General features: G+C 38.8%; 2 protein-coding genes across 2 annotated transcripts; both read right to left on the bottom strand.

Annotated features, from left to right (window-relative positions):
* Window positions 1-1,824: 1,824 nt before the first annotated feature.
* On the bottom strand, window positions 1,825-7,084 carry slc25a17 (solute carrier family 25 member 17). Its single transcript, XM_067616381.1, has 9 exons — window positions 6,849-7,084; window positions 6,339-6,399; window positions 6,177-6,243; window positions 5,430-5,581; window positions 4,841-4,957; window positions 3,820-3,968; window positions 3,004-3,099; window positions 2,564-2,649; window positions 1,825-2,128 (listed from the first exon to the last, which is right to left on the bottom strand). Exons 1-9 carry the CDS (start codon window positions 6,903-6,905, stop codon window positions 1,975-1,977), a joined length of 939 nt encoding a protein of 312 aa, XP_067472482.1. The 5' UTR covers window positions 6,906-7,084; the 3' UTR covers window positions 1,825-1,974.
* A 974-nt stretch (window positions 7,085-8,058) lies between these two features.
* On the bottom strand, window positions 8,059-11,807 carry rpusd1 (RNA pseudouridine synthase domain containing 1). The gene is made up of 6 exons (XM_067616380.1): window positions 11,687-11,807; window positions 10,643-10,866; window positions 10,204-10,327; window positions 9,939-10,041; window positions 9,437-9,538; window positions 8,059-9,125 (listed from the first exon to the last, which is right to left on the bottom strand). The coding sequence occupies exons 2-6, from the start codon at window positions 10,828-10,830 to the stop codon at window positions 8,713-8,715; spliced, it is 930 nt and encodes a 309-aa protein (XP_067472481.1). The 5' UTR covers window positions 10,831-10,866; window positions 11,687-11,807; the 3' UTR covers window positions 8,059-8,712.
* Window positions 11,808-16,766: the final 4,959 nt, after the last annotated feature.

The following is a 16,766-nucleotide window of genomic DNA, read 5'->3' as shown; positions in this document are numbered from 1 at the left end:
CAGTGCCACATGTACAACACAATGTAAACTAATGGGGAGGCAATCTATGGGCATGAACTTTGTGTCAAACAAAGGCTTCTGACGTCTAAACTATAAGTCTGACCACTTTCAAACCTGTATCAATGGATTCGCCACAAAATTTCCTATTAATTATGATTTTTAATGTAAGATTTGGCCAAAGTCATGGGATTTATGAGGATATTTCACAAGAAGTGTTCTTTAAAATCTTCCTCTCCAACTGCTCCTGCTGATGTCACTCCCTCGGTGCTGTGAAACATTCCGCAATACACACTCATTATAAAATCACAGGAGGAGCAAGAAAAGACTCTAAAACTCACACTCTAATATCTCAAAAACAATAAAAGATAGAAAAAACATTTAAATTCAAGATTTGTAGGTCAAAGTCTCATGACTCATTTAAAGTTCAAATGAAGTCTGTATCTAAAACTATGTGGAAGTAGTAAATGTTCAAAAAGGTGTGGGTTCGCTCACACTCTCCATTCAAATCAAACTTTGACCAGGTCATGTGGGTTAAAAGTCTTTCCTTTTCTAAAAATAGACTTGATAAAAATTAGGAAAATAATTTGTTTTACACACAAACTCATCTAGAGTTTTCAATTGACTAATTGAAATTCAAGTGAATGGGCCCAAAACTTGCATGATGAAATTCTCATCCTGTCAATCAATCTTTCAAAATAAAAGCACACCACACTTATAATAAATATCCCTCATTTTTAAAAAGCAAAATGATCTGATCCCGACAGGCCAGAGTACGAGGTCCCGCCCAACGGTGCTTGCAGCTTTAATTAATGAAGCAACACCATTGCACTATGGAGTTGTGACATTTTTAAATGTTTTGAAGGGTGTGCTGCTTCACAATGTATAAAATCCTGTTACGTTTCTGCTGTAGTTCATATGTACGCGCGCAGTTTCAATTTTACACATCAAATCTCCAAATAGGACAATGAATCAGTCAATGTATCTATATACCAGTATGAAGTGGTATATTGCAACAGTAAACGCATTTAAATTTAAAAAAAGAAAAAAAATAAGCTATGCTGCCTTGATTTGACATCAGGTGATGTGTTCATTTATGTGTAAAAGAGAAAGTGTACATACTTCATTTCACTGGAACAGAAACTCAGAGGTGAGTCTCCTTTAATCTGATGGGCAGATTGCCATGAAAAGGAACTTGAGCATGTTTACACTCCTTTGATGGACCACAGACTCAAGAGCTGGAACACTTGTCATGCATACTGTGTAATGTACAGCACTGCGAATGAGAGCCACTACACTTTAGGCTTATTAACTTATAGTCTTATTCTTTTACTTTTTTCTCTCAGAGAGCAGATATTAAGGCCTATGTTTCCTGTTTGCCAAAAGCTCAAACTCACCTCCACCCAGTTTCCTTGTCTGTGTCCAGCTTCCGAAGCAGTATACAGCTACACTTTAACATGTCCGTCTGGCTGAGAAAAGTCTTTGTTTGGATTTGGATGTAGGAAAAAAATAATAATAAAGAACAGAAAATGTGCTTAAAATGTCAGAGAGCAACATAAACTTTTCTTCCTGTAATATGACGAGTTGTGATTACAAGGCTTTCTTCTCATGGTGCTATGGGTTCATTTTTTAATGGTTATCAGTCTTCCATACTGGTAAATCTCTTTCAAGCCCCTTATCATCTAATCAAAAGCTTACAAGTGTCAGAGGGATGTATAAAATGTTATTTCTTGTTAAAAGGTCCTTTGAGGTTTCTTGTTGAAACAAGACGTTGGATCAAGACCCAAGTGGGCTCATTCTAAACTATGAACCAATGGGATATACCAGTCACAGAGATAAGTGCTTTATTGGTTGAAGTATTTACAGGATGAGGTCACTGTTAAATATTTACATTTCCATGAAAGTGACAGGTTTCCAGGGAAGTTTCTCAGTGCCTTCATATGGTCAAACATCCGTGGTTGTGAAATGTCTTGCTAGCTAGCGATTCTTGTAGTGGCTGTTGTTCAGTCCCATGACTCTGAAGGTGCAGCTGGCAATCTTCTCATAGAGAAGGAACATGAGGGCAGCAGTCAGCACCGTCTGCAGCAGCTTGGCCTCCAGGCCTTTAAAAAGACCCAACATACCATACTTCCTGCAGCAGGAAACCAAGGTTAAAACATCAGTATTAATATGTGTAAGAGAAGAAGTAGTGTTGAGATTTATTCATGCAGATGCTAAATCATGTATTGTCTTTCTGTACACACAAAAACTAAAGAAGGAGTTGCATGATTATGGCTATAATAATAAATATTGTGGTTAAAAAGACAATCTTCAGACTGCAGGAAAATCTGATCTTTTCCTCACATTAGTTTTTTTTAAGTGACTGTCCACTTATTTACAAGTCATCAGGCTAGATCACATTTTATAGCTAATTCCTTGCAATTGCAACTGCGACAAGTGTTGAAGTCAGATGCATGCTTCAACATTGCATTATACACTGTATCTAAATACAGGAACTGAAATGGAGCAGTAAAATTATTTGAAAACCTAAACACATAATCTGTGTGTGTGTGTATTGTGCACCCACCTCACTCTATTGACCAGCAGACACTTGATTGTCCTTAGACTGGACAGTAGTTTTGACCTTTCCGTTGACTCGTTGAACTGACCAAACTGGTAATTTAAAAAAAAAAAAAAAAAAAAAAAGATAAAATATGTCAAATTAAGCTTAAAGGTTTGTTTAAACATCCAATGTGCAGAATGTGTGTGTGTGTGTGTCTGTGTGTGATTGTGATTGTGGCATATATCCATTTTCTCATGGCATACATTTTTGGCAGAAAAATGAGAAATTCCCAAATTGATGCAATTTATGCGCAACCCGTTAATCTCAGTGTCACTGAATCGGGTCTGTGATGAGGTTTTACTGTAATTACACATTTACAAAATATAAATTTTGATTAACTGCAGGTCTATTATTGTATACATGTGAGCAAGGACCCACAGACATAGACATACAAAAAAACCCACCCTAAGTATGGACTGTATAGTCTGCAGAGGGTATGTGATGGTGGTGGCGACAGCTTTGGAAACAGCACCGATCATGAAGACCTCCAGAGATGACAGCTTGGGAGAAGAAGAAAGAAACTTGTCACTTTTCTGTCTGACACAAGTGTTTTTGTGCAATGTTATATTACCATTGCTATAGAGGCTTTAAGATCTTTACTAAGTGAATAAGTGAAACTCCCCTCTTATCCACCATCGCTCCAGTAGACAGCAAAAATGTCAGAATGCACGTGGTGTGAAAGTGTTCAGACACACATGCTCACCGTAAACTGTCAGGTTACATCTGCCTCCATGTTCCCTCTGACCTCTGCTTAAGCCTCACATGACTCATGTGAACAGAATTACCAAGTCTCATAACGAGAGTCTACTCATCCAGATAATGGGATGTCCTCAAATAACTCCTCTCCTTTACACTGTCATTGCAAACCCATATGTATGCATTTTCATTTGTATTAAAACCATGATGTAGCAGTTTTGTTTCACTGTAACATTACTGCATTATTATTATTATTAAGCGTAAGTCAGTTTTACAAGTTTTCAATGAATCGACAGCTGTAGAAATAATGGAGGAGTGTTTGAAAAGTTTCAAGATGAGTCATCTGAGCTCATATAGGGTGTATTAGCTCAGTGAATTTTTTTATCCTTATTATCCAACACACCCATCATTCCTCCCTCTGACGTACTTCTCTGATTTTAGCACATTTTACCTTTCCTTCAAATGTTTGCACATGTACTCCTATCCCTCCCTCATCTCTCTCCCTCTCTCTCGTTCTCACTCACCTCCCTGGGAATTCCTCTCCTCAGCTGCCTTTTCAGACCTTCATAAATCATGAACTGGATGGCAGGGTTCAGCACCAACAGTAGGGAAGGGAAAGTGCCGTTCCACAGTGCTCCCACACCCTCGTCACGGATGATCTGCGCAAATGCATCTGCAAAAGTAATAATAGCCATTATTGGAGAAAGAGAGAGAAAGAGAGATTATATCCCAAGAACATCCAAGTATGCCACTAAATGTCAGGAATACTGACTAGGGATGGGCCAGTATCAAATTTTACAATTATCATAGGTAAAAATATCATGATTAAATGTTATTATCATGATAAAGTTTTCTGAAATCCGACTGTTAGTGCTAAAATATAGTTAATTTACACAATGATCTAATGGAAATTAGGTTGTTGACTGGAAATCACTTTAAATGCAGCTCAGTGTCTGTGTCTCTTATATGCACCCATTCATATTTTGAAAACACTCATGAATTTTTCATAATGAAACTGAGCGATTGATTTCTGGAGTGCAAGAACTTTGTAGTAAGTGTTATCTGCTGGGTGTCCACATCACTACTAACAAACACAAGCAGAGCTGAAGCTGACCAGTGAGGAAGAACGTGATGTTTGTGATCTTGACGCAGGGAGTTCGGACTCTTTCTCAATGAACATTATGACTAAACACCTGAAAGCTAGCCACACTTCAGTGGGCTCACGGCTAATGTTATAATAGGAAGTCATGGCCTGAGTAGCCATAGCTCGACAGACAGGAGATTGGTTCTCTGGGCTGTCTCTGTTTGATCAGTCCAGAGTGCCTTCCTTGGGGCTAAACAAAATAAAACTGCTAATGAAGGCAGGAGTGCTGCTCTGTGTTTACTCTGAAACAATGATAATCATGGTGATGAAAATGGTTGCTGATACTGATATTGTCAGAGTGTTTCACTTCAGCACATAGTAATAAGGTACACTGGCACATCTCTAGTACTGACTCACAAAAGAACATTCTGTATGAACATGATCAGACAATGACCATTTACCCAAAATGCCAGAGTAGTTGGTGGAGTGTATGTCTGCATTGCGGAACTTGGAGCCCTGAAGCTTCAGCCTGGTGTTGACCACCCACAAAGGAGTCGTGACAAGTACGTTTATAACACCTAGAGAGACAAGGAGGCAGTTGAAAATCAAGACTGTGACAATATTTGCAAATCTTTTAGCATTGTCTCTCTAGAAGATCTGAATAATTCATTACACATCATGACACAATGAAGATGGCTTTCTCCTTGGCTGATATTAATATGATATGCAGAAGTCTCTGCTGATCAAATACATTTTCTCATGCTGAATCATGAGGTGTGACTTTGACTATCAAGATTTGAGACTGCAGGAGCACAAAGGAGTGTGAGTGTTACGTTATTCTTGGTGTTATACACCGAGAGCATTACATACTTAACCTCTGGTGACATATGGACATTAGTGTTGAAAACAAAATTAGAAAGGAAAAAGCTAAAAGGTCACACTGCTTAATCATGAGAAAAGGGATGTGGACTCCAATCCCAAATTAGATGGACATACTGGTCCTGAGTAACTAAAACAAGGTTTTAAGGATCTGGACAATGACCATCTCACCTGCAGCAATGCCTATGATTAAGTCAGTGCTCGGTGCTGACTGATGTCCCTTCAGCCACCTAGCCTTCAGGCTGTGAAAGCAGTAGAAGTAGACAAAGTTGGAGCAGCACAGGCTGCAGATGACCGGGAACCAACCTCTGTATGGAGCTAGTCTGCAGGGGGGACAGCAAACACAGGAACATGATCTTAGAGCGCTTTTACTGCTAAACAGATGAGGGGCTTTGACAGTTCTGCTGGAGATGTGAAGTGCTTGTGATGTATTGGTGTCTTTGTGCAACATACTTGTTTACAATCTACAGAAACTGTTTGACCTGTATATAGACAATGTATGTTGTTGTCCATTTGTTGTTTCTATGTGTATATATCTTTTTTTTTGCTTGTATATAATAGTCATATGTTTATGTTTACATATCTATGTTCAGCTTTGTTGTCCTTGTTTTGCCTGTATGTCCATGTGTATCTCCTGAACATTGTTGTGTGTAAGTACATTAAGAGCCACTAGAAACCAGAGTCAAATGTTTCAACTCTGGTGTCTTAATTGGCAATATTCAAATGACTCTGGGTGCACCGTGAGAGCAACATTGGATCTGTTTCTACATACAATAATAGTCAAAAATTTGGATACTTCCTCATTCAAGGTAATGGGAAGGTGTTTGATACTGTATATAAACTGACAAAGCTGACACATAAAATCAAGACTTTACTGGCAAGCAATGAGGGTTCAAATCGGATCTAAATTTCACTCACAGTCCTTCCTCTTTGACAATTTCTGCTAGAACGGCTGGAGTTGATTTGGCCTTCCTCTTCTCATCCACTGGACACAAACAAGAGACAGCTTGTTTTAAATAACATCATTACATTGATTACTATAATGACTGCAAATAAGAATACATTTCTACCACTGCTCACCTTGAAGCCTGAGTCTGGCAGTGTCCAGAGGGAAGAATACTGTCATGGCTGTCACACTTCCCTAAAACAGGCTACAGTCAGTATTCAGTGGAAAGACTCAGTTTTTACATGCCATTTTGTTGCACATGGAGGAAATCTTTAACCAAGCACCATTTAAATATCTGGCCATTTAAAGTGGTACAAGTGAGAATATACAGAAACACAAACTTGGAAAGAAGATACTGTATTTTCTAAACTATGATACAAAACTACTCAATTCGGCAGGGTTAACAGGTAATATGTAATATTAGCTATTACTGAATGGAAAGTTTGATCCAAACTTTTCAGGATTTCCGGAATTAGAGTTGTTGTATTTGGCATGAGACGATACCAGGTCTAAAATATCACATCTTGAATGGAGCCTTGTTTGGCAGTCATAAAGCGTATGAGCACGAACTATAAAGTCATAACTATTGTTGCCATTAAAGCCCTAAATACAGAAATAAATATGAAACCACTGAGTTAACTTACCACAGCTCCTGATACAGCGTGAACCAAACTCTCATATGAGAAAACCTCGGAGCTCATTTTGACCACGGTTATTTATTAATTTTATGCTTCCAACCTGTTGTTCGACTAAAATAAACCTGACAACCAATTATGAGTCTAAAACCAAACAAATGTGGACGCCTCTCCCTGCTGCTGGCTGCTGATTTTGGTGCTTTGCTTCCTTGTAGCTGACTTGTAGACGTTTATCTGCGGGGCACAAGGGCATTATGGGTAATGAAGTCCTCTTCACTCTACTCTAATGGCGCTCATTTGAATCAAATTTCTTTAAAATTTAAATAAAGTACCTCAGTTCAGCATAAAAAATCCTTTATTCCTTGTTATTTTACTCTTTTAAAAATATTTCAGGATCAACCAAAGCAGGCAAACAAACCTTCTGTCAGACTAGAAAAGAAAACAATGTTCTCATAGAAGTAATCAAGAAATAATGCATTTTAGGCTCGGATATAACTTTCTGCATTAAACCAGTAACACTGGTGTTATTAATCAGGATGCTACTCAATCTACTGAGCATCATGGACGATACCTCTCAACCCTCTTCATGCCTTTTAGGAGTACAGTAACACAGATGCAGCTTTCTGTACATTTATTTTAATTTCTAACATAATAACCATTACTCTGTACATGCATTACACTATGATTTATGCTTTGCATCTTCCCTCATTTTATTTATTTCATAAAATACTATTTGCAACCATTACATTGGGCACAAAAAGTTCCTTGATTTTGCTTTCAGTTGTGCAGAAAAAAAACAAGCAAAGTTCGCGAGAAAAAGTCTATTTCTAACTGAGAAGTAACCTATGATGTTCCTCTCACATACATAGCACTGTTAAATACACAGGTGCATGCAACTCCCTTCCATTTCCAATCCATATTTGCATTGCATATAAATTAACTACCTAATTAACTTTAAGTATGATCTAACACTTTGAAAAATACTTCTCAAAGATGCAAGAATGGATAACAGCTACATACATCTCCTGTCCATGTTAAAGTGAAGAATGTGTTTGCAGCAAGCTAACAAACATCAACTGTGGACTGTCACTGACTAGAAAATGGATCAAACTACACCAACAAAAAAATAGGTAACTGACATGTATGTAGTTTGTATTTTTATATTGATCAGTATGATTCAAAGTTGTAAAACAATAAATCATTGACAAGACCAAGAAAGTGGGTGAATACTTTTTATAGACACTGTGTGTTAAAATGCAAAAAACATACAGTATAGTAGGCTTTGGCTGAGCTATGCAGTGTGTGACAAAACACGTTGATTTAACAGCATTTTCATAGACAAAACACAGATCAACTTCTGCTGGTCAGGCACCCCTACCAGGGATAAGTGAGAACATTTTCATTAATTGAGTCAACAGACACTTAATAGCAGAGACTTTTGACAAAAATAGTCACATATTAAAAAATAATTTCACTTAGTAGAGGGGAATGTGGGAGAGTAAAATGAATGACATCAACCAAATCCCCTTTATCAACATAAACTTGAGCAAGGCACTCATTTCTCAGCTTTTGCAGTGAAGCTGCTTTAGTGGCAAACTGTGAAAGAACTGGTTTTAGTGGGCAGCTCCCAGTTGAATAAGTTTTTTAAAAGAGCAGGAATCAAGATCTGCACACAAGCTTGTTCGTTTTTAAACTTAATGTGTGTTTGTGGGTTATTTGTGAGGGAATTATGGTACTGGTCCACTTCCATGTACATGTATGCTATTTAAACGTAACACAGGTGTTCACTGAGATGAAACATGCATGCTGAACATGGCTGTCATAAGTAAACTGTTAAAATAAATTAAAATAAATATCATCCCACTGAACCCCATCAGTCTCCAGCCCATTCACTCAGCCACTCCTGACACTGCTTCCTCTGCTCCTCACTCTCCTCCTCAGTCCTCTGCTCCCTTCTTCCTTTCTTTCTCTCCTGCTCTCTTCTTGCTCTCACTTTCTCCTCCTCTTTGATCTTCCTTTCCGCCTCCACCCTCTGCTCCAGCAGGGCATCCACGGTGGCCTTCAGTGTCCGCAGTGAGCGCTGTGGGAGCCACTTGGGATCCACTGTGGAGAGGAAGGGGTCTCCAGCGGAGACGAGCAGGGGCTGGGGTTCCAGGGGGATGTGAAGAAGATGCGCATGCAGCATCATGCGGTAGGGGGAGTCATCTGTTCCCGAGCTGTAGGTGAAGTCCCCAACGATGGGGTGGCCTATTGCACTGCAGTGGACCCTCAGCTGGTGGGTACGGCCTGGGGGAAAAGATAGAGGTGAGGAGCCAGGCAGGGAAAAAGAATTTTCATTTCCATGAGACACATCGTGGGGTAAAGATAATCCTTTCTTCAGGTCCTTTATCCCAAGTATGTATCTGGTGCTATATAGAATAAGAGGGTACTTTGGTGTTATTATTTACAAAGATAACACAGATAACACTAACTTAAAAAGCAAGAAGGACTGTAAAAAAGTTATGTAGCAATGATCTTTTCCCCCTCACAGTTGCTAAATCATGTTTTGCAATTAAATCCTTCATTTCCTTAGTATGAAAAGAAGTAAATGCTTCTACCAGTGAGTGGCTGCAGCAGCACCTTAGTGACAGGGTCTCCATCATACAACCCAAACTCCAACACTGTCAGCTCAGTTTGGCAAGGCTTAGGGTTCTCACAACCTGCCGAGAAGGAAAACAAAGAAACAATGTGTCCGTAGTTATGTTTCCATTTAAATCACTGGTGAATTCTACACAACCTTTTGAAATGTAAAACGTAAAAAATAAATTAGTTGCGTTTCCATCAGCCTGGTTGAGTTGAATGAATAGGCAAGCAGTGTAAATAATACAGTCAATCATTCCATGTCTGCATCGTCCAGTATTCAATCCTTAATTTTCGTTACTATTTATCACCTTGCTATGGGGGTGAAACCCACAAATACATGCAAAAAATGTATTGGACACATTTTGTGGTTTCAAAAAGTGAAAGTCTGGCTTATAAAAGATATCGTTGCTCACTTGAGTTCTGTCCACACTCTCAAACATAAACACACACGGTGCAAGAAAAGCCAGGTTCATGTACCCTCTGTTCCCTCAATACACATCATGTGTGTTTTGCCCTCTGTAGAGTTCTTGCCAATGGAGAAGTCCAGTGTTTGTGTCTCTTCTTCCACCCAGCCACGTAACTGGAAAGCAAAAAAAAAAAAAAAAGGAACTTATTTTACTTCCTTCCAGATCTTTTTAATCAGGCACAAATTAAAAAATATATTAATTATAAACAAACAGACATACAGTAATAACTATGTTGTGTGTGTGTGAGTGTGTGACACTGTGTTTGTGTACTATACCAGGGCGAGGTAGGCCTTGGTGACTGTGCGGTCCTTGAAGCAGCGGTAGGCTTGGCCGGCAGCAGCCTTATTGAGGGCGACACAAAGAGCCCCACTAGTGGAGAAATCTAACTGATGACAGAACCTGGTGGGAAGAGAGAAAGATGATGAGAACAGAGGAGAAGAGGCTCCTGGGTTTGAATGTGACCATGGCCAGCGGGGACCACTCTCCATGGAGTTAAAGCATTTTTACTGAACTTACGTAGGTTCCCTCTGGGTGCTCCAATTATCAAAAAATAATCAGGTAAATTGGAATCTCTAAATTAACCACAGGTGAGCCTACATAATCCAATTTCTCTCTCATACAATGCTGTAAAACTACTGGTATCATCTGATTGAAATTGCAGTCTGAGTGAAGTCCTGTTAGTTGTGATGTAGCTGATGCTGCACTGTGTCTAACCTGAATCCATAGTAGGTGCTGGGGTCAGCCAGCTGAGGGAAGCGGTGCCGGAGTTGTGCCTGCACGGTGTGTTTCTCGTACCACATCTTGCTGTCAATGCGGATATCCCAGTGCTTGTCCACCACAATGTAGTCATCACTCTGGTACAGCACATGCAGGCTCTCCAGGCTGGCAGGCTCTGTGGTCATCGTGTACAGCAATGAACGAAGAGAACTGACACAACCCTGAAGAGAAAAAGGTGGTTGTCTTGATATTTCACTGAGTATTTATGTGTGTATTTAGCTTATGGAGAGTAACTGAACACATTTCCTAGCAGTGATAACAATTATTCTGACAGAATAACACAGTGGAGCAAGACGTTTTCTGTATTAAGTATAAATAATGTTAAAATACTTTATTAGTAAAAAAAATATCTGCAAAATGTACTCAAAGTATCAAAAGTGAAAGTATTCATTGAGTAGAATGGCTCATTTCATATCATATTGTTTTAGAGATTATATGATTGTTTTCTATTGTTTACTGATGCTATACTCAAGTAAAGAACCTCAAAATTGTACTTAAGTTAAGAGTTAGTGTACTTAGTTTCCACAGAGGCAGAGAATATGATTCAAAATTATAACACTGGCAACATTTTCTGAAATGAAGTGACTGATAACAAAAGCTATCACTGACAACGTTGTTAAGCAGCTTCAGCAGCATTTATTAAAGTCAGTGTACTATAAACACATTCAGGACTGTAAGAGGAACAGGTGATTGGTGGCAGCTTGTCTTGTGCCTCAGTTAATTGTCGTATTTCTTATTAATATAAATAACATCTGCCAAGAAGTCTAATACATGCATGCCCTGGAGTGACATCACCCCAGCTATTCTGCTTCACAAACAGGAAGATAACTTTTTGTTTGGTAGCATGCACTGGTTTGCTAGCGACTGTATGCTAACACCATGACATATTTAAAACTGCTAGCTATCTATTACAGTCATAATACCGCGTCTGTCTGGACACATATTTAGAGATTAATGTGTAGTATATTTTTTCTGACGTACCGAAAGTAACCGTTCATCTACATGGAAACACACACATGTAAACAAAAGTGATGTTGAAGTGCTGAACACTGCGCAGCTTCTTCTTCTCTCTTTAATATGGTGGATAACTAACCAATGTGAAATCTCCATAGCGCCTCCTACTGTGCTGGAGGGTACAACATCATTTGTGCATATTCCAGGAGGTGGGATTATTGATTGTTTTGTTTCTTCGTCAATCCATGTTACAGATTTATGACTCTAAGGTCTCCATATGGTTATCTCTGTATGCCTCACAACAAGAGGGTGCAAATGTGACCTTTCTGTGATCAGTTTGTGTCTGTGGTTTTCCTCTAGATCGGTAGTTCACTGCCTTTTTACCTCATTGCACCTTAAAATGAAGCAGTGTAATCTTGTGACACCTAACTGCATGTTGCATGTCAATGAGCTGTGAGTAATTCCACCAAAGAGTGATTTTTCCTTCTCAGTTTGTTTCTGTCAGATCATTTTAGAGAGTCAGAAGAGGTAAAAGTATCAAGTAATTCACAAAAAAAGTAAAGCTTAGATAAATGTTGGAAAGAACAATAGCCTATACTTTGTGTAGTTGAACTTTATATTTGAACTATATATTCTTCTTTCTTATCCAGTTAACTATCTTGTGACTTCTCAGATTTATCCTGTGATCCTGTAGGGAGTCCTGATCCTGAGATTGGGAACTGCTTGAGATGCTCCAGTTTCTTTCTATAGTCCAAAAACATACAAATTAGGTGATGTAGAGACTGAGTAGGCCTTTTATGACTGTAGGCATTTTGACATGTCATAGCAATAAAAAACCACCAATGTGTAACTAATAACATTATTATTGCCTGCATATAGATACCCCATACAGTTTCAGGGTGGTGGTAATGTGCATGTTGACTCACTGGCATGGCTTACTGGGACGCGTCATCATCGATGTTATTAGTGTCACCTGTGATTTTCCTGCTATGGCGAGTCAAAACGTGAACATGTTAATCTACATATGTTCAGTAATTGTTGTGTCCAGGGTGAACATCTCACTAATTCATGCTTCTCTACAGTTAAAAACCTGACCAGCCATTTATTTTGTCACACATCCAACAAGCTACAGTACTGTAATCTCATTTCCTTTACTAAACATTTTACTAACATAATAGATTATAGCCTGTACTACTGCACTTTTTGTATGAATTTAACCTGAAATGTAAGTGACTTCACACAAATGTTTATTGCATTTGTTTTCATGTGTTTCTGCACCGTCAGTAATGTTCCAGGTCACTCACCCGTTATTTGCTACCTCCATAATCCGTCACCTCAACCTCACCTCGACACTTTTATCTAGCAGGGGTGGATGCAGCACTTTGAGCATGTGGTGTTTGGGTGAGACAGATCATCCTGCTAGACTGTGGAGACCCAAAATTAACAAAAATCAGCAGTAAAAAGATTTTTAATTTTTTACTAATTGATTGGAGGTTAAGGGAAATTATAAAGCTTTATATTGCCTTTTACACTTCACTTTAATTATGTAACTAACAGTGTTATTTATTGTTTTATTCAGTTGTATTTTTGACTCATTGGATAATCTTTGACTATCTATTGTTAGTTTTGGGGCTCCATACTACTTTTACTTGTTTTGTGTGTTTTGCACCTCCTTATAGTCATACTGCTGTGCTTCTTTGTTTGAGTGATTCTTATACACAAGTTGTCGCAGCGTCAAGGCTTTTTGCTGACCAGTCAGTGATTTTCACCTTTACAAACTCCACCCTGATAGCTCCTCTGTAATTGGACAGTATTATCACTAGAGCAGGGGCATTTTTTGGGACAGAAACAGTGAAAATACAGATAAACTTCCTAAAATAGTTTCATGAGTTTCTTCTCTCTTAAACCACTCCGGCAGCATAATCATCTTCTCTGGCGTTGATCCATACGATCAGTATGTTTCTCATTCCTTCACATTAATTCCACGTCATGCTATGACCTCCTAATAGCTCTAAAGTGAATATATTTAGTGATTTATTGTTTGGGACATACTGTGCCGAATAAAGTGCAGGCTCTTCCTGAAGGTAATCCCTGAACACAGTCAGGTATCACTATGCTGTCAGCTAAGAAGATCAAGATTTATTATATAATTGGCATTTCATAACCCAATCTGCTTAACCTTCCATGGGTGTTTGTGTGTATGTGTGTGTGTGTGTGTGTGTGTGTGTGAGTGTGTGTGTGTGTGTGTGTGTGTGTGTGTGTGTGTGTGTGTGTGTGTGAGTGAGTGAGACAGGTGTTTCCACAGAGTGGGATTCAGATTTGGTGTTGGGTCTCTATTGTTGGATTTCTGGTTATTGTTGCATAACATTTCAGAGCAAATCATCTCAGAGAGCTGAATGGCAGATTGACGTGTTTACCTGGGCATGCACCCATAACAAGATAGCATCACTAACACACACGCACACACACACACACACACAAACAAAGAAAGATGCACGTGGCATTATGCAGTTTCACAGGCAATCACTAACGTTTCAGTCAGATGACAGATCGGGAGCAGATGAAGAGAAGAGATGCTAAGCTTAGAGACATTCATGATGATCTCTTTCAATAACACGGATACAAACCTGGATATTCCTTCGCTCTTTTAACTATAAAATCTTAACAATTAACTGGAAATATTACCAAATTTGAGATAACCTACTTGTGGAGAAACTGTGAAAGGAGCTTTTCGTCTGTTGTTCTGGGCTCTGTGAATGAAGACCTACCTGGATGTTGGATTTCGCTGACTGTGTGTTGTCCAAATGACCTTCCCCATCTTGGATTTGTCCTTTATGTTTGCTTTTTCAGGAATTTAAACACTTGATGGGGGACTGGAAACAGATTGAAAGTATCAGCTGTGTCTCAAGTCTTTTCTCAAATTGGTGTGGTCTGTTTCCTCCAAATACTGTGAGTATTTGGGAAGTGTGGATGCAGTGTTTTTTCAGCAGCATGAAATATGTCCATTTTGGGGATAGGAATGACCAACAAAGCCCTTTAATTGTGTGAGTGTGTGACATTACAAATTGTGGATAACAATAAAAAAAAAAGTTTGTCAGGCCCTTGTATCTATTTCACTGTTTGAGTGTTCCTGTATTGAGTTATTTTATAAGACTTTTAGTGTTGTAAACCGTCTGTTCGCCATGCAGAATAAGTCATTTCTGCAAGCTCGCTGTGACGAGCCTTTAATGACATCAGACTGGGGCATCCCTCTGCTGCTGGCTCTGCTGCTGTTGGGACTGCTCTATGCCTTCCTCTACCTGCCTGCTACAGCCCAGCGAGCCCTGCTGGAGCAGGCGCTCAGCAGCAACAACACCACCACACTGACCACGCCAAAAGACGACTGGCTCACAGATGAATAGGACCGATGGAAAGATGAAGGGCTTCATCTATGGACAAGCAGATGTGTGGAGCAGAGCCATCTCACACAGACACTGTCCTTAAATGGTGTGAATCACCCTGCTCTCAAATATGACCTTTATGTTTGGGTTGCTATGTAATACTAACGGATTCAGGGATGATCTTGCATGCAGGTGTTGATCTCTTTTAAACTGCAATCCCAAAACCATCCCCATACTGACTCTATTTTCAACTCAGAGGACAATCCACGGGGGCAAACAAAGATTAAACCAAAAATTAAATGAAAAATCTTTGTCATCGTTTTGCAGAAAACACGAGAGGAAATGTTTTATCAGTGGTTTTAACTGCTGTTGACTGTCAATAGAGGTTGAGAGAGAAAATTATTTGATATCCCTGAAAGTGTCCCCAAAAATAGAGCATGCACACAAATACACACTTAAAGTATGTGTGTGACATTTTTGGAAATATGCTTATTCGCTTTCTTGCAGAGAGATAGTTGAGAATACTGATACCACTCTCATGTCTAACCGTTAAATATAAGGCTGCCGCTAGCAGCCAGTTAGCTTAGCTTAGCTCAGGGGAAATGGCTAGCTCTGGCTCTCACTAATTAACACGTACAAACCTCAACCATTTGTTTTTACACTTTTGTATGAATTAAATGAACAACATACAGTAGGAACGTGTTAATTGGTGAGCTTTAGGTGCCCCCCCACACCCCCAAGAAAATGAATGAGCATATTTCCCAAATTGCCGAGCTATTACCTTAATACTTCAGATATATGGTGTTGATACATATTATTAGCAGATATTACAAGTTTAAAAAAATCTAATAGTGTTGAGTTCACCACTAAATACACCATATAATAAGAGAACTTAGACTTGGTTTTGTTATGAGCCACAGTACTATCACAATATTTCAATATGAGCCAAATTTTGTCATTTGAAGAGAAACATATTGATCTACTGAATGGGTATAGATGCTGAATTCTTAAGAGATCAATGAGTTCAACTTTTGGCAGCTTCCTATATACTGTCTGAAAAACTACCAGGATTGGCTTCTTTATTTTCTTGTATCATTTATTTTGGAATATGGTGACAGATGCTGGTGGATATTTACATCTAATCTCTTATCTCTTTGTATCATCTAAAATAAATTCCAACTTTACACAAACTCTCTTTTCTTGACTGGAATACAGAGTGAGAATATGTGTGTTGTATAACTCTGATGATAATATCTGTGGCAAGAAGGCTCAGTGACTCAATGAGACAAGATTTATAGTTGTATTATAATGTTATTACATTTTTGTAAATTTGGAAACTTTGTTTCTTTTAAAGGCAAAGGATTTACAAAAAATGATCATCTCACTGAGTCTGGTGGGTTTCTTAATTGGTAGATTTTTTAAAAATGGTATGAGACAGTCACATTTCTGAAAGTAATATTTTACTTGTACCTGTACAGTGTATTTGAATATATAAATATGTGTTCATATCTCAAATTAAGTAACTCGTGCTGTAATAAAATATCTCTTCAGAAAATATCTTCAAGTATACTTCATTAAGTGTCAGCAGTAGATAGAAACTGACAGTTTTTTCTCTAATTTCTTTCTGTTACTTCCAGTTTGAGTGCCTGTCTCAGCCACCTCACTTCCCTCTTCTGTGGGGTATGCCGGCTACCATGGCAACTGTTGAGCATGAACCCCGGAGAAAC

This window comes from Thunnus thynnus, chromosome 17 (genome assembly GCF_963924715.1).
Source record: "Thunnus thynnus chromosome 17, fThuThy2.1, whole genome shotgun sequence".
Lineage (NCBI taxonomy): Eukaryota > Metazoa > Chordata > Actinopteri > Scombriformes > Scombridae > Thunnus > Thunnus thynnus.
This window is presented reverse-complemented; position numbering and strand designations above follow the sequence as displayed.

Excerpts from the sequence above, each read along its gene's own strand:
- slc25a17 (XM_067616381.1), bottom strand. The coding sequence starts at position 6,905 with ATGAGCTCCGAGGTTTTCTCATATGAGAGTTTGGTTCACGCTGTATCA. Across the intron at positions 6,244-6,338 it reads TGCCAGACTCAGGCTTCAAG|TGGATGAGAAGAGGAAGGCC; the intron begins GTGAGCAGTGGT and ends GTTTGTGTCCAG. Across the intron at positions 4,958-5,429 it reads AATCATAGGCATTGCTGCAG|GTGTTATAAACGTACTTGTC; the intron begins GTGAGATGGTCA and ends TTGTCTCTCTAG.
- rpusd1 (XM_067616380.1), bottom strand. The coding sequence starts at position 10,830 with ATGACCACAGAGCCTGCCAGCCTGGAGAGCCTGCATGTGCTGTACCAG. Across the intron at positions 10,328-10,642 it reads AGCACCTACTATGGATTCAG|GTTCTGTCATCAGTTAGATT; the intron begins GTTAGACACAGT and ends TCTTCCCACCAG. Across the intron at positions 9,539-9,938 it reads GTGTATTGAGGGAACAGAGG|GTTGTGAGAACCCTAAGCCT; the intron begins GTACATGAACCT and ends CCTTCTCGGCAG.